The sequence below is a fragment of the Hyperolius riggenbachi genome, chromosome 1 (genome assembly GCF_040937935.1).
Source record: "Hyperolius riggenbachi isolate aHypRig1 chromosome 1, aHypRig1.pri, whole genome shotgun sequence".
In the NCBI taxonomy this organism is placed as follows: Eukaryota; Metazoa; Chordata; class Amphibia; order Anura; family Hyperoliidae; genus Hyperolius; species Hyperolius riggenbachi.
The window spans coordinates 621,553,564-621,575,216 of NC_090646.1; the positions used below are offsets into that span (position 1 = coordinate 621,553,564).

General features: G+C 47.2%; 2 protein-coding genes across 3 annotated transcripts in view; one reads left to right on the plus strand and one right to left on the minus strand.

Annotated features, from left to right (window-relative positions):
• Window positions 1-21,653, minus strand: part of RPL37 (ribosomal protein L37) — a 263,271-nt gene that overhangs the window by 83,092 nt on the left and 158,526 nt on the right. The window lies entirely within an intron of this gene.
• The window catches only part of C7 (complement C7), a 122,948-nt gene that overhangs the window by 5,149 nt on the left and 96,146 nt on the right, over window positions 1-21,653 (plus strand). The window contains exons 2-4 of the mRNA XM_068250956.1: window positions 6,953-7,023; window positions 12,643-12,715; window positions 19,619-19,760. Coding sequence (XP_068107057.1) covers window positions 6,953-7,023; window positions 12,643-12,715; window positions 19,619-19,760 — 286 coding nt within the window. The remainder of the gene's footprint in view (window positions 1-6,952; window positions 7,024-12,642; window positions 12,716-19,618; window positions 19,761-21,653) is intronic.

Sequence of the window (21,653 nt, forward strand, 5' to 3'; positions counted from 1 at the left end):
GCAGCCTCCATAACCCTCTCATTTTAGGTTCCCTTTGAGGGTAGGAACACACTAGGCAGAATCGCATATGCGTTTTCCATAGTACATAGTGCAATATGCATCTCCGATTCTGCCTAGTGTGTTTCTACCAAAAGTGATTGAATCTCCCAGAAATCGATTAGATCCATCCATCCATCCATCCATCCATCCATCCATCCATGTGTTAGCCATCACTAATAGCAGAAAGTTTTAAGTTATTATGCTTATTGATAATATTTCCCTGGCACGCTCCTGGCCAATTATTCTGTTCTTCCTCACTAAACTTTCTTTGTAAGATCTGTAAGGCTTTGATTGCTTTTTCTAAGGAAACATTTTTTGTAGCATGTGTAAGTCTAATTAAAAATCCTGGATCCAAACAAGCTGGCCATTATCTTATTTAGATAAAATAAACAGCCTCCTCCTATTGACTTGTTTACAAGGCGTATGGCTTCCATTTAGTCGACTGAAATTCCAGCCAGTAAATTGGATAACAATTATTTTCAGTGTGCTGCATTAACCACTTCCGGACTGTGGCAATTAAAATTTACACCCTGTTTGTGGCTGCTTATTCCTGCCAGGGTGTAGATTTCAATAACCGCGCTCGCATGGACCCGCCCCTACCGCTGATCGTGACGCACTCCTGCCGTGCTCTCATTGGCTCAAACTGATCACAGGGTCAGGAGCCAATGAAATCGGCTCCTGTCCAGCTCACAGAGCTCTGCTGTCATAACAACGGCAGAGCGAGGGGCCTGCGGCTATGGGTGTATGGTGGGAGTGGCGGGTCAGTGCGGCAATGTGATGGTAGGAGCCATTTTTTGGTACCAGTATTCTCTGGTCCCTAAGGGGCCAAAGACTGCTGGTATGCAAATGGTTAACATAGAGGCATGTTGTCCAGCGGAGTTCAGGACTCGATAGGTTGCTAGCCTGCAGACATGTTCAGTTGCTATGCGTGGGGGATACGGCCTGCCAGAGTGATGCAGGAGTGACATCACGGGGTGGGCGGAGTGAGTGGGGAGAACAATACTCTTGGCCAGCGCTTGACTGAATCGATCTGCCGGGCTGATTGGGGCCGCTGTACACACAGCAGATTCTTGAAGAGGCAGACACTATCACTATCAGAAGCTTAAGACCTCTTTCACACCAAGACATTGCGTTTTAGGGGACGTTAAGATTGCATAACGTGCCCCTAACGCAACGCATTGTGGGGTTGAAGTTGGACGTCAGATTGAGCCGCGTTATGCGGCTCTTGGTGAGCTGTTTTCCTTCTATCTATACTGATAGAACAACCGCTCCAGGATAGTGATGGGAAGTCTGGATCTTTTCAAGGATTCGGATTATTTGAATCGGATCATTGAAAAGATCCGGATCCTTGAACTGAATCATTTGACTCATTTTACTAGGGAAGCAGACTGGGGGTGAAATGACTAGCAGGACAGGCCTTTCCCTGCACTGTACATTCTGTATATTCCTGTTTCTTCCAGACAGACATCCACTGTGAACCGAATCGTTCATTGTGATGATCCGGATGATTCAACTCACAAAAAAGATCCGGATCAAATGAACGATTCATTCATGATCCGGACAACACTATGAGTCCAGGTTACGACACCACACTGCACTGAATATTAATTAGCCATGTGGCTAGTCACAGAGCATGTGCAAGCAGTCTAACGCAGCTAAAGTCCAGTATAACGCTAAGCATGCTGCACTTTCCCAGAATGTGCGCCTATAACGTCCCACTGTGAAAGCAGCCTCAGGGTAGGAAGTCACTAGGCTGAAACGCTAGCGTTGCGGGAACACTAGTGTTAGCGCACAAAATGCAAGTCAATGGGACTCATGAAAAAAACGCATATGTTCACGTACTGCAATGTGTGTTTCTGAAAACACAGGTCTTGCTGCATATTTTTTCAACATGAGTCTAAAACCAAATAATGAATGGCTATTGGTGACGCAGATGTATTACGTTTTAAAGCATTTTTTATGTGTTTTTTTTTATGCGTTTTTTTTTTTTTTAAACCAAGTTTGATGGTGTATTTTTGCTTCCTGTTGACTAGTTATTTTCATAAAACGCATATCAAAAACGAATACAAAAAGCATACAAAGCGCATGCAACGCAATCGCAAGAAAAATGCTAGAAAAACGCATTTGAGAAATGCAAACGTAATTAAAATGCACAAACACCTATGCAATAAAATGCTATTTTTAACGCATCGCCTAGTGTGTTCCCAGCCTCACAAATTTTTTTATGGGATCAAAAATCCTGATTTAAAAATAATGGTGTAGTGATAAGTGCTGTGCCCTGTAGCATCTCTGACTCCAACCAGATTTTAAGCCTGTTACACTCATCCAATTTTTACAAAAAAGAAAAAAGATGCAATGTATGCTACTCATGGAGGAGGAGCCTGCAAAATCCAAAAATTTAATCTAGTACAAAAATCGGTAGGACATGCAGTCTCTTGCATATACCAAAATTCAATGTATTTGTTGCCTTAGAAAAAACACTTTGCACCCCACACATGTTAAAATGACACATACATTTAAAAACACATGGTTCCTGGCCAAGAACTGACTAATTCCTATGGGGCAGGGCCGGATTTACCATAAGGCATTGTAGGCACGTGCCTACAGGCTCCTTATGTAGGAGAGGCGGCTCCTCTCCCCAAGTGCCCCCCTGCCCATTGGGAGGGCTACTTAAAGAGAACCCGAGGTGTGTTTAAAAAATGTTACCTGCATACAGAGGCTGGATCTGCCTATACAGCCCAGCCTCTGTTGCTATTCCAAAGCCCCCTAATGTCCCTCTGCACTCTGCAATCCCTCATAAATCACAGCCGTGCTGTGAGGCTGTGTTTACATCTGTAGTGTCAGTCTCAGCTGCTCCCCCGCCTCCTGCATAGCTCCGGTCCCTGCCCCCGTCCCTTCCCTCCAATCAGCAGGGAGGGAAGGGATGCAGCCGGGGACTGGAGTTCTGCAAGAGGCGGGGAGAGCAGCAGACTGACACTATAGAGATAAACACAGCCAGCTCTGACAAGCTGTTTGTCAGCAGCACGGCTGTGATTTATGAGGGATTGCAGAGTGCAGGGGGACCTTAGTGGGGTTTGGGATAGCAGCAGAGGCTGGGCTGTATAGGCAGATCCAGCCTCTGTATGCAGATAATATTCTTCAAACCCACCTCGGGTTCTCTTTAATACTGAGGTGGAGGCAGGGGCGTAGCAATAGGGGGTGCAGCGGTAGCGACCGCATCGGGGCCCTTGGGCCAGAGTGGCCCCGAAGGGCCCTCCCTCAACTACAGTATTAGCTCTCTATTGGTCCTGTGCTCATAATAATCACTTCTATAGATAGCTTTGAATAGTGGTAATCATTAACAAGCTGTCCCCATCCCCTTCTTGCTCCTCTGACACTGTAGTTACCATTGGCAGGTTTTGGTGCGCCGTATCAATTGTTATGTATAGAGTGCTTGAGGGGCCCCATTGTAAGACTTGCATCGGGGCCCACAGCTCCTTAGCTACGCCACTGGGTGGAGGCACATCTGGCTCCTTATACTTGGGGTGGGGGACACATTTACTACATAGATTGATGGGGTTACCAAATGGGGAGGAGGAAGGCCTACCTAATATGAGGGTGTGGCCTGAGTTTAGGGGCGGGGTTTAGGGCGCTAGAATGCCTGTGCCTACAGGCTTCTGAGCTGTAAATCCGGCTCTGCTATGGGGGCTATTTGACATGAATAGCACCAAGCGATCACGCAGCATTTGCCTTTGCAATACAGCTAGTGCAAAATGTAAAAAAACCCGCCCCTCCTCCACCACAATATCACCCCACACACAGAACGATCTAAATTGGCCGTTCCGGGATACTGGTGTTACTTCTTAGCAGGTCTGACGTCACAAGTATCAACAGTTCATCTGCACTACACAAGGCTTGAATCTCACAACATTACTTTACTCATTAGTTCCCTCATTCCGGGTAGCAGTTGCTTAACATTACAGCAGAGAATATGGAGTAACAGTTTTGTCATCGAATACTTGCTATTCACATCGGTGAGCTCCTGTAGTAGTTATACAACGTGGGTACCGGATGGCTTACAGCTCCTTTGGCGGCAACTTGTGATGATGAGTGTTGCACTTAGGACGTCAGCGCTGACCCCCTCTTCACCGTATTCAAACGGCGAATCGGCTTACGCATGGTGGAGGACGCGTGGTGGAAGGCTTTCAATCTCAGACAGAAATCACGCCCATCGATGCATTTAGTCCCGCCTCCTGGGACTTTCTCAAGATGACGTCAACAAGCTGTACTAAGGACAGCCCTGTCACTTGGCTGTCCCCCCGAGTGGCTCCGAATCGAATCCCTCTCATAGGCTGATGTCTATGAGAGGTGATCATGGTAATTGGGTTGCAGACAAAATGTATTAATACAGAGTTCCAATTCACATACAAGACTGCCTGACACGTATTTCATGGCCAAAAAGCCTCAGAGGCACATCGTATACATCAAATGAGCCACAGTCAGAGACCACCACAATCTGAAGTTCGTAGAGATACTGTGCTCAGCAATGAATCATGAAATCATGGGCTGAAAGAGGCCTCTTTCAGCCCATGAATAAGAAAATATTGGTTCCAAGAGAAAACCCAAGTGTTTGTCTGTTTGGATTTGAATTGCTGTAATAATTAGGGGTGGAACGATATTATTTTTATCTGTACTTGTAGTGCTTCATGGTAATTGGGTGTCAAGGGATGGGAGGGAAGGGGGAGGGACAAATAAAAAAAAAACACAGATTTTTATTCAAAACTAAAGAACATTAAAATTAATAAAATAAAAATTGCAGCAGCAATCAGATGCCACCAACAAAAATCTCTGTTGGTGGCAAGAAAAGGAGGTAAGATTCATTTGTGTGCTAAGTTGTATGGCCGACCGTGCATCAAACTGTTATAGCTGCAGTGCACTGAATTGTAAAAAAAATGGCCTGGTCACACTGGCGCACGGAAGGGGGTGTTCCGGGTGTCTGGAACACCCCCCCCCCTGCACCGAGACCGGAGGTGGGGCTGCCGTTCGTGTGTGCAGCCGAGGGTCCTGTCTGACTGGCAGCACGAACAGGGGCACTCGAGGCCTCACGCTGCGGGGGGGCCTCGCTTGCTGCTGGAGGCGGGTAGTGGGCGTACGGGCACTAGCGCTGCGGGGAGAAGACTTTCCACTTACCTTCCTCGATCCTGCCAGCTTCTATCTACATCCTGTCCCGGCCGGCGTCTGTCGTTATGGTAACAGTGCCCCCTGTGATGACGTAACCGCATGTCATCACAGGGGGAGCTCTTACCGATGCGCCGTGCGCCGGGAGAGGATGAAAATAGAAGCTGCGTGCAGGATGAAAACAGGTAAGTGAAAACTCCTCTCTCCCCGCTCCCCCCGCCTAACCTAACTAATCTATACTGGGCATATACCTATATAATTTATACTGGGGGACATTTACCTATCTAATCTATACTGGGCATATACCTATCTAATTTATCCTGGGGACATATACCTATCTAATCTATACTGGGGGACATTTACCTATCTAATCTATACTGGGGGCATATACCTATCTAACCTAAACCGGGGGACATATACCTATCTAATCTATACTGGGCATATTCCTATCTAATCTATACTGGGGGCATATACCAATCTAATCTATACTGGGGGGGCATATACCAATCTAATCTATACTGGGAGGGCATATACCTATCTAATCTATACTGGGGCATATACCAATCTAATCTATACTGGGGGGCATATACCTATCTAATCTATACGGGGGGCATATACCTATCTAATCTATACTGGGGGCATATACCTATCTAATCTATACTGGGGGACATATACCTATCTAATCTATACTGCCAACATATACCTGTCTAATCTATACTTCGGACATATACCTATCTAAGCTATACTGGGGGCATATACCTATCTAACCTATACTGGGTGCAACTATATGGGCTACCTATACTGGGGGGGGGGACCTATAGCTGGCTACCTATACTGCGGACACCTATACCTGTCTCCACGTTAGGGGCGCATTTTACGCCCTCACCCTGGATGCAATTTAGCCTAGAAACTGCTAGTATTTGGCTCCACCCACACCATGTTTTGGCCACGCCCACACACCGCTTTCAGGAACCTCCCCTTGGAAATCCTGGATTTGCCCCTGGGTCACTAGGGGGTGTAAGCCTGTGGTCCGCAAGGAGGGGGTCGTATAGAAGAAGTGGTACAGAACTTTTTAGGCAATAACAAAGATCCTCACTACAAAAACAAAGCATTTCAAGCTTTAGGTTGCCTGATGAGTTTGAAAGTGCATTTCCTCCAGTCCCACCTTGACTACTTTCAAACTGTAGCTCCTAACTGTCCCTCTTTTGCATTTTATTAACAAGGTGTGAAAATATCAACTTGGAGAAAACTACCGTATTTTCCACCATATAAGACGCACATTTTCTCCTCCCAAATTGGCGGCAAATGCACTTATGAATGCCCGCCAATATGAACCGCTGACCCACCGCCATGTCAGGTATCCCCTGCATATGTGTCTCCAGTGTGCCCTCTCCCCCCACATGCCTCCGCTCCCTCCACGTGTCTCCTGCTCATGTGTAAAGTGTAGCAGCAGCTGGCTTACCTAATCCATGGCGTCTGTGGGGATTGCAGACCTCCTTCTCCTCCGCGCTGCTCGCTCTAGTGATGGCTTGTACTGATGACGCGATCAGTACAAGCCGTTACTAGAGCAATGGCTCGGAAGCTGTCAGGGGCCCTGTTTGCCTTAATGGCAGCGCCGGCACTGCGTCTATGTAATGGACACATTGAGAACCGGACAAAACAGCTTCCTTCTTATCGAGTTACATGTGGTCTGTATATTGTGTAAGCAATGCAAAACTGATGCTGTAAGTAAATACAAATGTTTGTATCTTTGCAGGGCTGGCTCTTCTTTCTGGTATCTCTGGTATACATTTCCCAAACAGCTTCCTTCTTTCCCTTCTCTTTAAGGTATGTGCCTTTTAACATTTTCAATGAATGCCTCAGAGCTAGCTAATATTTTTGTGGAAGGTGACCATACTTCACTGTTATACTGTAAGTCAGTTCACAGCTGACCCAGACAGAAAAGAGCACCCTCTGCTGGCCTGTTAATAAACTGCTACCACACCGTTTTAATACACCAATAACAAATACTGTATGTTTTTTTTTCCACTTGATTTGACTGAAGGTGAAGTTTAATATGTAATTATGGAAGCTGTGCAAGCATGTTGCTGTGCCAATGGGGAGGGGTCATGGGTGGGGGGGGGGGGGGGGGTATGGAGCGACCACTAGACTGCCAGGGATAAAGAGGCATTGCCACTAGACTTCCATGGACTTGAAAGGGCAATCACCAGTCATTCTTAAAGGGGAAGGGACTACCACTAGCCTGCCAGGGAATGCTTAAAGAGAGGGGGATTCCACTAGATCACCAGGGAATTTGGGGGGTAGAACTAGACTATCAGGGAACACTTAAAGGACACATCCGGGAACACTACAAATAAAAAAATACACTTACCTGGGGCTTCCTCCAGCCCCTGCCAGCCGTCCTGTGCCCTCGATGCAGCTCTGCTCCTCGCTGATGGCCTGGGGTCCCCTCCGGTGCAAGATGCCCACTGCATCTGCGCAAGCGGCTCTCAGAGTCGCGCTGACGTCATCCAGACTGTACTGCCCAGGGGCAGTAGTTCTGAGCCGCACACTGGAACGCAATAAGATGCCGACCTGGCAAGGTCAGCATCTGCACCAGAGGGGACCGGGAGCCACCGGAGCTGCGGCGAGGGCACAGGACAGCTGCCAGGGGCTGGAGGAAGCCTGAGGTAAGTGGATTTTTTTTTTAGTGTACTCGGACCTTCCCTTTAAAGGCAAAGGGGTTGTACCACTAGAATATCAGGGAATGCCTTAAAGTAAAGGGGGGCATTAGACTGCTTCTCAAAAATATGAAGGGGAGAGGGGGCCACTAGACCCCAGGGAAAGCTTTACTAGACCCCACAGAAACCTATAAATAAGATGGGGGACCCCTAGATCACCAAGGCAAGCTTTGACAAAAAGAGGGGTTGTTACCATAGAAATACTGTTTTGCCACCTCCCATAACCCTGCCCACTTTTGAAACCACACCCCCTGCATAACAACACAACTAATTATGCTATCTATAAACATCCATTTTCCCTGTTTACCTTCAGTCAAGTTTTTATTAGCATTGCAGGGCTAAATTACATAAAAAAGAAAAATATACCCTTATTTCAAAATTAAATATCCTCACTCTACATTGTAGCGGCAACCAAACGTAAGCTTTATTATAAATGGGATACTTAGCCAAATTGAATTAGCGTGTATTAACTATGGTAGCATTTTTATTTAAAAATAATAATGGTGGAAATCTGAGAAACTGTATTTTTTTCAACGTGTCGCTACTTTTTATCCCTAAAACGCATACGAACTAAAATAATTCCTGGGGAAAAAAAGCAACCAAAGAAAGCATAGTTTATCCCCCCCCTCAAAAAAAAGTATATACTGTACCACTAAAGGTGCCCATATATTACACGATTTGGCGTCTGATTGACCATCCAATTAGATTTTGATCAAATCGGATGAAAATCAGTGCTTGCCAAGGGCATGCCGGATCGGTGATGGCATGTATCGATTGAACAGGATGCAAGATGTCGGGCTGTCATAGTTGATCAGGTGGGTGGCGGTATTGGCTAGTGAAGTCGGGACGAGCGGTGAAACCTCCGCTGTTCTCCCAGTGTATAAATGTACACAGGAGGTGTGTGCATTACCTGTCCTGTGTCGCCCACTGTGCGGTGCCCACCCGTCTTTGGAATCCGCTGCTCTTACACGCCGCTGGCGCGTATCACGTGGCACACTAGGGGGCAGTGGTGAGGAGGCAGACAAGGCTGATTTTCAAGAGATTTCATGCTGAAATCGATCGAGAATTGACCTGCGGTGTAGAGGAAGGCGTCAGATCTCTCTCTAATCAGATTTGATCGGAGAGAGATTTGGGTCTTGGTTGAATCTGCCCATCATCGCTAGGTGTATAGCTACCTTTCGGTGCCATAAGTAGTAATGAAGTTATTGCTGATTAAATAGTGGCATAGCTAAAACATCAGATCAGAACTGCTCTAGTGCACGAGGGGAAAACAGGCCTAGATGTAGTCAATTGGGTGAAATGAGAGGGAAATCTGAGAACAAGCTTTAACCAGCTCCTGACCTTCTAACACCGATCGGCGTTAGATGGGAGCGTGGCTCTCTGGGGACTGCCTAACGCTAATTGGCGCCAAACTGCGGTGGCCGGGATTAGCAGGGAATGCGCACTGACGCATTCCCTGCACATAAACAAAGCAGGGATCCATCATCTCCCTTCCAGCCACAATCGGAGCTGGCAGGCTGAAATAAAGAAAGAAAAACCCAATAAACATTTGTACTTTGCTGTGATCTAGCGCAGCACTGTACAGGGGACAGACTTGTCACTTAACTGTCCCTCCTAATGGTTCAAAACTTAATCTCATGCATAGGCTGATGCCTATGTATGGGTAGTGTAGTGTACGGATCGCAGTCTAGGGCTAATTTTGGGGGGAAATAAAAGAAATAGTTTTTTTTTTTATATAATGATCGTTTTTTTTATTAATGAAAAAAATAAAATAAAGATTGCAGCAGCAGTCAGAGACCACCAACAGAAATCTCAATTAGTGAGAAGAAAAGGAGGTAAAATGCATTTGGGTGCTAAGTTGTATGACCGAGCAATAAAGTTGTGAAGTGCTGAATTGTAAAAAATCGTCTGGTCCCTAGGAGGGTATAAACCTGTGGTCCTCAAGAGGTTAATAATGATGTATACAATCCCTAAGTAAAAAAGAAAATGTTTATGCCGATGTCAGCTCTGCTTAAAATGCATATAAACTCTATTAACAGGGATTGATAATACGGGAGATACAGCAATGAAAAAATGAACACTAATGACAAACGTGTGAATTGGTGAGAGACCGATCTGAAAATACCTCACATCTGTTTCAGTTAGTGTTTCCTGTGCTCTGGCTGAACTTGTGACAGAACGGCATTCCTGGGGATGTTTAGTCATAAGCGATACAGCTAATTAGCTGGAATATCTTTTTTGTTGTTGTTTATTATTGGCATGCTAGCTCTAGCACTAATTAGGCGGTATTAAGCCTTCTAATGATAATTAGTGTTGTTTTTCTGCACCAGCAGGCTGTTTAGATGCACCGAATGGGGGTGTCGGTGTCAGCATGTCAGGAAGCCATTTTATGAAGGAAAAAAAAAAGCTGAACATATGTCAGGCTCTTCTCTGGAGAGAACTTAGCTGGGTTGGTTTGCTGAGTTATCAGGTTGTGCTGATATCAGAAGGCAGTGTGGCTCCCAGTCCAGCTATAGCTACACTGAGCACTTTTTCTATTGGTAATTTGAAACCTGTTTAAGGTACAAAGCTTCTAAAGTGAAAAAAAAAACACCTTTCTTTCAGGGCCGGTTTAAGCAACAATGGGGCCCCAGGGCAAAATAAACCTGGGGGGCCCCCCAACAGATACCCCGGAACAAAAATCGGCATTAGGGGACCTTTTTTGCAGCTGGTATAGTCAGGGTGTGAAGTCCCAATCGGTCGGAGCTCCACATTCTGGCTATCCCAGCCTGCATGGGGGACAAGGGGTTAAAAAGTTTCAGGAGGGGGGGACCCCACATAATTTAAAAAAAAAAAATTCCCACACTCTAAACATAAAAAAAAAATTGGGAAAATAGGAAAAAATGCCAGGGATCTTCATACAGCCATATTGCGGCTGAATAGCGATCCCTGGCCAAAGCGCTGCGTATGGACCCCCTGGAAACCCCGTCAGGAAATGTATTGCGCTTTCGTTTGATGCATGTAAAATTACACTACCGTTAGGTTTGCTACTAAAAGTGACATTTACCACATTTAAAAGTATACTTTTTTCCTTTGAAACTTTAAAATCGATTTTCTCAAAAACTATAAGGTCTTTTTGAAAAATTGTTTTTTTCCTCTTATTCCTAATGATCTCCTTAACATACCCTGCAAATTTAGGGTTTCTAGCATTTAAGGTGGATTTGCTATTAACCATTAAAGTCGGCAGGTTTTTAAATGTGTATTTTTTTTTCCTTTGAAACTTTAAAATCGATTTTCTCAAAAACTATAAGGCCGATTTGAAAATTTATTTTTCCTCTTGTAGCCACTGGGGACCCCTACAAGCTCTGGGGCCCTGGGGCAGCTGCCTCCTTTGCCTCTATGGTAGCGCCGGCCCTGCTTTCTTTGTTACAGCTGATGCAAATCCTGCAATAAATCTACAGCATGTCTACTTCCTGCTTTCATGGAAGTAGACATAGGGCTTGATTGACAAAAGAGTGCTAACTGCTAGCACGGCCGTTTTTGCGCACGATCGCGAATTTTTGCGCAAAACGATAATGGTTTTTGCGCGCAAACACAAATTTTCGTGCGAAATCTATATCGTTTTTGCGGAAAAAAATTGTGTTTGTGCGCGAAAACCATTATCGTTTCGCGCGAAAATTCGCGATCGCGCGCAATGCGAAAATTCGCGCGAAAACGGCCGTGCTAAAAGTTAGCACTCTTTTGTGAAGCAAGCCCATAGGGTTAACATCCTGTGTTTACAAATTAGCTGCCCTGCCGAGGCAGGCAGCTGACACAGCTGAGAGATCAAATTACAATTGTGATTAGTCACAGATGAGGGGATTAGACAGGCTTAACTCTCTAAATACATACAGGGTGCATTTTTCTATGTCGACCAAGAATGGGTCACTACAACCACCACATTTTCATACCATCGGGAGCAGGAAAACCACAAGCCATAACATACCAATCTAAAGAAGGAATTCCACTGCACCGGTGGTGAAGTAAATGTCCAATGTTTAGTGCAGCATAAATGGACAGCACAGTAAAATAGCTCACGCGTATCGGAGCAGAAACATGACTCCTTAGTCATCGCTATGAGGCAGCCACAGCACTTGTCATTACAGCTGCCGGCCGTTTACAGCACCACTGCCTTCTTGCTAAGCCCCTCCTCCAGTGACCTTCTCACTAAGCCCTGTCCCAGTGATCTTCCCACAAGCTCCGCCCGACTGGGACTATAATGCTAGAGCACTATGAAGGACCATAGTAAGAGCTTGGGGGTGTGGCCTGTATTGAGGGGCGAAGTTTAGGGCGCTAGAATCTCTGTGCCTACAAGCTCCTGAAGTGTAAATCCGGCCCTGGACTATTGTAATCGTGGTCTACCCCAATTGGTGAGTCCGTGTGGGGTGAGAGTGTATTTTCCTTGGTGGAGGATCCTCCTTGCTGTTGCACTGGCTGGAGAATATACTGTGTTGAGAAACAAGGGCAGCTCACCTTGAAACTAGAAGTGCATCCATCTGAATTGCATTGGCAAAACGCAGTCTGATGTGGATTGCGGGACAATCCCGTACTGCACATAAGATTGTATCAATCTATGGACATTATGATTGTTACCCCATGGGGGCATTAAATAGTGTACCTTGAAATTCAGCTAATGGTTACTTTGTACTAGTGCTGTATCACATCGATATATAAGTTATTCTCTGCATTATGCATTTTATTTTTGCAGAATTTCAAGAATTGACTGCAGGTGGGGTGAATATGGCGCATGGTCCGAGTGTGACGGCTGCACCAGAACACAGGTATGTTTCTGCGCAGCATGAGATAACATGATTGCAGTAGAGTTCACCGACTGCGTCATGTGCATAGGCCCGCCCCCGTTCAGTGACGTACTCCCTGTATCTGTGCTCACTGCCTATTTTAGGCCAAATGGGCACTGGACTAAATTGACTAGTTCAATATATCAGTACTAGCGGACCCGCGGCGTAGCATACTCCGCATAAGAGGGTAGCGGGCAGGAAGGGGGTATTGGGCACAGCGGCGGTGAGTGGGGTCAGACCCCACCCCCTCCCTCACCTGGGTCCCCCATCTGCGCTCCCCCTCCAACTTAAGCTCAGCAGCAGCCGCCTCCACTATTAGTAAGAGGCAGCGGGCGGGGATGACTCACCTCTTCCGCGTTCCAGCGTGCGTTTCACCGTCGTCGCTTCCTGCAATGCGGCACTGTGCACTGTATTATAAGTGGAGCACAGTGGAACGCACGCTGGAACATGGAAGCGGTGAGTCATCCCCGCCCACTGCCTCTTACTAATAGCGGCAGCTGCTGCTGAACTTAAGCTAGAGGGGGAGCGCAGATGGGGGACCCAGGTGAGGCTCCCCGCCACTGTGCCCAATACCCCCTCCAGCTCAGCAGCAAGTGTAGGACCGCCCCTGGGGGCAGGGCGCTACTTCTTCTTCTTGCTTGGACCGGCCCTGGGGGCAGGGCGCTACTTCTTCTTTTTGCTTGAAGGTTGAGGCACTCAGCCTATTATATATATTATGTGTGGGAGAGCTGGCAGGCACTCGGAGCAAGAGCTGATAACAAACAAAGTGTGCTGCACCCAGACAACTATGTGCTCAAGACTGAAAAAGCAAAGTTATCTTCATGAACTGTGAGACGTGGAAAAACAGTCTGGCACTATAGTATTTATTGTGCAAAATGTGACACAAAAATGCACAATCAAGGCATTGGAAGTATCTGACAATCATACAAAAAGTCATATAGCAATTTGAGAGTCATACCAATGGCATCTTTGATGACGTCTGGGTGGAGGTGGAGAACAGCGGTGGTGGGTGCCAGAGGGTGCACGGCCTCCACCCAGACGTCATCAAAGATGCCTTGATCATGCATTTTTGTGTCACTTTTTGCACAATAAATACTATTATATATATTGATTGGGTGTAGTGATGAGCAGAACTTACACCTATGTGTAATTACGCATCAAAATTCGCAATTACTCATTGTAATCATAATGAGAAATTTCGGGGAAAAGTGTAATTAATTTCACATGGAATTGTAAGCCTTCGTAATTATTTGTAACTTACGCGTAATTTCGTGCTGACCTTGTTGGTGATGAATAGCAAAGCCCCCATGTAGGCTATTGCTACCAAAATTGCTACATATGTTAAGGAGAATAGTGGGGACAAGTAAAAAAAACTATTTTTCATAAAGATGTCCTCCGAAGCTTTGGGAAATCCAGCGCTGGCTCCCTCAAAAGTCCCTCGACAAGGCTTGACAAGCATGCGCAGGCATATTTACCTACCGCAATTCTGCGGCTCTTCATTTGGGCTAAGGTGGAATTAGCCAAGCCTGATCAATCCTCTCTGCTGCGCAGACACAACGGACTCGCGCGGATGCAATCAAGCTCAGCTATTTCCACCTTAGCCTGAACAAAGAGCCGCTAGTGCGCCTGCGCAGGACCGCGGTAGTCTCCCTCCCTCACCTGGGGGCCCCCCTTTGCCGCTCCCCCTCTCCAAGCTAGAATGTGCAGCGGGCAGGCACGTTGTGCTTCCTGTTGGAGCGTGATTGGACAGCAGAGAAGACCAGACCAGAGCAGCGGCAGGCAAAGCGGGATCATCCAGGAAGACGTAGTAAGTTGTATGTTGTTGCCCGCTCACTGCACATTCTAGCCTGAAGGGGGGAGCAGCGAAAGGGGGGGCAGGTGAGGGAGGGGGGGGGGGGGAGACTGCCCCCCCTCCCCACTGCTCTGTGCCCGCCGCTGCTCCTCCTTCCAGGCTACCTAGTCTGGGGATAGAGATGGCCTAAACTGTTCTCCGGCGAACGGGAACCGGCGAACTTCCGGGGTTCGCGATCGCGGAGAACCGCAAACTTTTCCAGAAGTTTGATTCGCCCCCATAGTGCATCATTAGGGTCAACCCTCTACATCACAGTCAGCAGGCACATTGCGGCCAATCAGGCCACACTCCTTCCTGGAGCCCCACCCCCCCTTATAAAAGACAGGCAGTGTCAGGCATTGGACCCACTCGTGTGCCTGCAGTAATTCGAGAAGGGAGAGCTGCTGCTGCAGAGAGAGCTATAGGGAAAGCTTAGTTAGGCTCTTGTAGGCTTGTTAGCTTGCTCCTTGCTGATTTTTGTTGCTAAAAAAGCACCTCTCAACAGCTCTTTTGAGAGCTAATCTTGTTCTTTTGATTTTTTTTTTTGTGTGTGTGTCCCACAGACACTTGTGTTGCATAGATGGCCTTGGTAATTCCTACTGTGCCACTGCCAGGCCCAGCACATTCAGTGACTACCTGTGTGTGTGACAGGCAGCTGCACATTGGTAATCCCAATCACTGCACCTGTTCACTGTTCAGTACACCTACCTACCTATACCTACGTGAGCGCACGCAGTGTAATATACCACCAGTCATTGTAACTGTTCATGGTACCTGTGTGTGACAGGTGCACATTTGTAATACCAATCCCTGCATACCTGTTCACTGCACCTGTGTGGCCGCACGCTGTTTAGTATACCAGTCCATGCATACCTGTTCACTGCACCTGTGTGACAGCTGCACATTGTATTGTAATACCAGTCACTGCTACCTTTCATTGCACCTGTGTGACTGCACATTGTATTAGTCAAGTCAATGCATACCTTTCACTTCATCCCCCCGATATGGCCAAAACAGGTAGAGGCAGAGGCAGGGGCAGACCCAGAGGCAGGCCACCTGGCAGGTCTGTTCGAGGTCGTGCTGCTGACGTGATTTCGTGCGGCCCTGGCCCAAAGTACAGTGCTCAGAAGAAGGCATGTCCCATCAACTCCCAAGATTGTCAGAACGTGGTTGACTATTTAACACAGAACACCTCATCTTCCGCATCCACCAGCGCTACTCCAAGTACCACATCCGTTACATTTGACACTTTGCAGGAGTTATTTGGTGGGGAATTTACTGATTCACAGCCATTATTGTTACAACAAGATGAAGGCGCTAAGCAAGTTACACCACCTCATATGTCTGAGTTAGGCGACACTATGGATGTAAGGTGTGAGGAGGAGGATGATGAAGTACATGCTGTTGGTGCAGTTTTGGAGGTGTCTGATACAAGCAAAGCTTTGGAGGATGATTATGATGATACTGCCATGGATGCCACGTGGGATCCTAAGAGACACGATGACCAAGGGGACAGTTCAGAGGGGGAGTCAGAGAGGAGTAGGAGGAGACGAGTTGCTGAAAGAATCAGGGGGAACTCGTCATCAGAAACAGCTGGTGGCAGTGTCCGGCGCCATGTGTCACCACCTATGTACAGCTAGCCAACATGCCCTTCAACATCAGCTGCTGACACCACCATTGTGCCCACACCCCAGGGTGGCTCAGCGCTGTGGACATGTTTTAGTGTGTATGCCAAATATCAGAGCAATGCCAACACCCACGTAGGGACAACTGCCTTATGAAGGTACATGCAGAAAAGGCACAAACTGCAATGGAAAGACCACCTGAGCAAAAGCAGCACACAAAAGCAAAGCCAACCTCCTTCTCCTCTTCCTCCTTCAGGTGCATCATCTTCTTCAGCCGCTTTCTCCCTTGCACCTTCACAATCACAGCCAACCTCCTCCACTCGGCCTCTCACCTTGAGCGGTTCCTGCTCCTCTGCCCACAGCAGCTGCCAGGTGTCCATGAGGGAAATCTTTGAGCAGAAGAAGCCAATGTCTGCCAGTCACCCCTTTGCCCAGCCTCTGGCAGCTGGCTTGGTGGAACTGTTATCCCGCCAGCTGTTACCATACCAGCTGGTGGCCTTCCGAAAATTTGTGGCCATTGGGACACCGCAGTGGAAGATACCAGGCTGCAATTATTTCTCCAAAAAGATGATACCCAAACTGTACCATGAAGTTGAGAGGCAAGTGGTGTCATCTCTGGCACACAGCGTTGGGTCAAGGGTCCATCTGACCACGGATGCCTGGTCTGCCAAGAACGGTCAGGGCAGATACATTACTTACACAGCCCATTGGGTCAACCTGGTGTCCGCTGGAATGCAGGGAGTACGTGGCTGTGCAGCGGACCTAGTGACACCTCCACGGCTTGCAGGCAAGCCTGCTGCCACCTCCTCTCCTCCTGCTACATCCTCTTCGCTGTCGTCCTCCTCCTTGGCTGAGTGGCAGTTCAACTTTACTGGTGCTGCGATCTCCTCTCCAGCTACACAGCCCCAGCTCCCCAGAGCCTATGCTGCATGCCAGGTACGACGGTGTCACACCATCTTAGACATGTCTTGCCTCAAAGTGGAGAGTCACACTGGAGCAGCTCTCCTGGCTGCTCTGAACAAACAGGTGGATCAGTGGCTGACCCCAGTGGTTGAGATCGGCAACGTACTAGTGTGTGACAATGGCAGCAATCTCATTTCAGCTTTCAATTTTGGAAAGTTGACACATGTACCCTGCATGGCACGTGTGCTCAATCTCATAATTCAGAGATTTGTGTCTAAGAACCCAGGCTTACAGGACGTCCTAAAGCAGTCCAGGAAGGTGTGTGTGCATTTCAGGCGGTCTTACATGGCCATGGCAGAGAAACAACTTGCCGGTAAGATGCTTGATTTGTGATAGCCCGACTCGCTGGAATTCGACCGTCCTGATGTTCGACCGCCTGCTACAAACAGGAGAAAGCCATCAAACAGTATCTCTGCAACTACAGTCAAAGGACACAGTCTGGGGAGATGGGGATGTTCTGGCCGAAGTACTGGACACTGATGCGAAATGCCTGCAGGCTCATGCGGCTGTTTGAGGAGGTGACAAACTTGGTGAGTCGCAGTGAAGGCGCCATCAGCGACTTTATCCCATATGCCTTCTTCCTGGAGCGTGCCGTGCATAGAGGGGTGGATCAAGCTGTGGAGGAGAGTGAACAGGAACAGGAACGGGAGGAAGAGTTGTGGGATCAATTCTCAGCAGAAGCAGATGATTCCTCAACACCTGTGGCAGTACAGAGGGGGAAGGGGGAGAGGAGGAAGAGTCGTGTGGGGAAGAGTAGTCAGATGATGAGGAAGGTGTTGTTTTGGAGGAGGAGGATGAGGCGGAAGAACAACCCCAGCAGGTGTCGCAGGTGGCTTGTGCTGCTCAACTTTCCCGTGGTATTGTTTGCAGGGGCCCCAACCGTCCCGTTTTCGCCGGGACCGTCACGGGTTGGGGGAGGGGTCCCGCTGTCCCGGGATACCCCCCTTGTGTCCCGGCTGGCAGCGGAGCCGGAGGTGACAAAAATGATTGAGGCCCCAGCCGGCGGCTTTGGGCCTCAATCATTAATTAGAATAGATGGGTAATATAATCTCTTACCCACCCTGTTTTAAAAGAACAGGCAAATGTTTGTGATTCATGGGGGCTGCCATTTTTGTCATGGGGGCAGCCATCTTTTTGGTTGAAAGGAGGTGACAAGGAGCAGGAGACACAGTTCCAACTATCCTGTGTCCTGATAACCCCTCCCAGCTGCACACGCTAGGCTTCAAATGTCAAATTCAAAATGTAAAAAAAAAAAAAATTGCACCAAAACAGCAGAACGAGAACAACAAAATCAGAAATCCCATCATGCTTTGCACAGCATCAGGGGAAAAAAGCCCGGGCAGCTTTCTTCTGTGCAGCTAAAAATGAGGCTTGTATAAGAGAAACAAAGTTCGGATGCTTAAAGAAACACAAAGCCTTTTCAGTGATGCTGAGTCGATTTTTAGTCCGGAGGTTCACTTTAAGTTTATCTAGTCAGAGCCTCTATCTGTCAATAGCACCGCTACTTATTTTGTGTATTTTTTTGTTATTTTGTGTATTTTTGGATCTGCCAATGACCCATCATGACCACTCTCATGTTCCAGTGCATGGTGACAACCACTCTTTTTTTTTTGCTGCAGCGAGCTGTGGGCGTTGCATGTGTCCGTCTCCCTGGACTGTCCTCAGAAGTGCTCACAATCTATTCCCTACCATAATCTAATGTCCTACCAAATTATGTATTTATATAGTGCACAATTTCTGGTGTACATGCGTATGTGAGCTCAAAATGTGGGTGCGATCTCGTACCGCGGGGGTGGGGGAGGGGGGGGGGGAGGGGGGGGAGGGGGGGGCCCAGGCGGACACTTTCCTGGTGGGCCCTTAGTGTCCTAGTCTGACCCTGCATCCATTGGCTGCTGCTGCTCCACCGCAGCTGATACTCCTCTGGTTCAGCCCCTCCACGATGCCAGCCACTAAACCGGAAGTGAGGGCCGCCACAGCCAGACGTTTCTTTGACAGCCAGATTATTTTGACCAGCCCTGCTGAATGCTGCCCAGGAGAACTGGAACACCTTGGCCAGCACTGCCAGGTGCCAACAATGGGATCCTAAGCAGCGTCAGCCATCACCGCAGGTTTCTTTCATGAAGAAGAACTGGTTCGTCACTGTTGAACCTTCGACCCCCCCCCCCCCCCATAGGGATGACAGATGATTGACAGGTGCAACTAGCGGCGCCGTAGTATAGCAGCCTCAGCTTTTGGCTTTCAGACATTATCTCTCCCATCTTTCCGGAACCTGTATGAGCCCAAACCAATTCCGGGTGCAACCCCCGTTTGTGCTTGGCAAAATGATTCTGATCCTGGAACACCGGAATAAAAAAAACAGCAGAAAGGCAGTGTTCTTTGCTTTAAGTCAAAGCCACAATCTTCATGTATGGTCTTTTTGTCTTGTCTTTTTTTTATTCATTTGTTTATGTATTTATTATTTCACAGACTCGGAAACGTGAAATTGTGGTTTATGCCCAGTTCGGAGGTGCAGAGTGCACCGGAAGCCCGTATGATAAGCGCGCTTGTGTTGCCACCAGAGGATGCCCAATAGAAGAAGGTTGCGGAAACAGATTTAGATGTGCATCAGGTGAGCCTTCATATACTATCATGTCTGAGTATGCTAGAGGTGGCTACTAACGATCCAATTTCTAGTGAAAAATCAGTCCGGCGATCAGATAATTCTGATCGGAAGTGAAATATACATTGTTTACTACAACATCAACAAACCAATCTTTGCTTCCTATCTATCACAACCGACAAGAAAATCCAAATTTTGGTTTGACAAAAATCCAATTGGATGACTCTCAACTTGGATGAGATTATTTACAACCAATCCGATCTCATCCGATCAGAATTATCCGATTGCTCAAATGATTTTTCGCTAGAAATTGGACCATTAGTGGCCAAATTTAGTCTGGACAAAAAGATGAGTAAAAAATGTTAATGAACCATTCTGTGTTTGTTTCTGAAGGACAGCAGAATGTGGCCTGATCTTTACACAACATACACCATATAGTTTTAACACTTAGAGGAAATGGTCAACGTACCTGTCAGGAATATACTGAGGTGCTTATGATGTAAGGATAATATTTTAATTTGCCTGTCTGACTGCTATGTACTGTACTTCAGATGCGTATGTATGGGTCATCATCTGGCTTTGGGGGAAGCTGTACTTGTCTGTGTGACAGTGTGGAATACAATTACCCTCAGTTCCTGGGAGAGCAGGGAGCTAATTAGAAGCCCTATTGTCCCATTATACCAATCAGGACATAGTCAGGGAACTTCAAAGACCTACATTTGCATCTAAAGAGGACTTCAGTGAATAATGCTTGGGGTAATAAGACAATGGCAGAAGTGAAGTGTGTTGAAGTCCTTTTGATACCATTTGCTACCTGTGGAAATTGAATTATTGGTGGAGGTGCAACCTCCTTATCTTTGATCAGCTAGGAAGTACTGTCAACAATGGGGTTGTCACCTGTAACGTGGACTAGGGAAATCTTTTCATGTATGTGGGCTATTGTACATTTTTCGCAGGTGGATGTTAGATCTCTGGAGATCCAATTATGACTGAGGATGTAATTAAATCTAGCTTCCCCCCCCCCCCCCCCGTCCACACAGGCTTACAGCCTCCAGGCGTATTTCATAGTATAAAACCGCAGCTAGGATAGCCACAACTGGTAGTTCTTGGAGGTAGCTCACACGGCTAGAACTAACCTGGTTCCTGACCAGAAGTGCGAACCCCCCGCAACAACACCAGATCGATACGCTGGTACGTTTATTTCCCGTTTATTTTGGTAAGCAAAATCGCTTTGTGTGTTATCTTTGTAACTTTTATCTTGTAACTATTTTTACTTTGTTTTTTGTAATCTTTTTGTATATATTAAGTTCTGCATTGTTCTATGTTTTTCTAGAATATTAAATTATTATTTAATAAGTTTGACTTCTGCCGTACTAAACTAGCACTCATAGCCTAGAAGAGACTGAAGTGTAACCGTGTATAAGTTCATGCCTAATTGTACGCTTGAGCAACACTACCGTATGAAATTGTAATTGCATTGTGTGTGGGGGCGTTTGTCATACGTTGGCCTAAGCGCGCAGCTGACCCAACGTACGAACAACGCCAGTGCAAGTAGCGACAGCAGAGTGGCTAACAGTATCGTTCGGAACGACTGTTAGTGGGTCTTTGCTTCACGACAGTGTAAGATTGCAACTGTGTGTGTGTGTGGGTGCGTGGCGTTCCCGTATTTGGCCTAAGCGCAAAGCTGACCCAAATACGAAAACGCGGAGTGCGCGCTGAGGACTCGACAGCAGAGTGAAAGTGTCTAGCGAACCGCTAGTGGTGGCAGTGGGAAGTGTTTGAGGGGTTCCAGCCTTGTTTGTAGCTTAAATAAGGCTGTTCCCCGCTTAATCTGGTCAAACCCGCAGTCGGGAACCGTATACGCAGGCGTGCCGCGGGCCGGTTCCTGACATAATTGGCTGG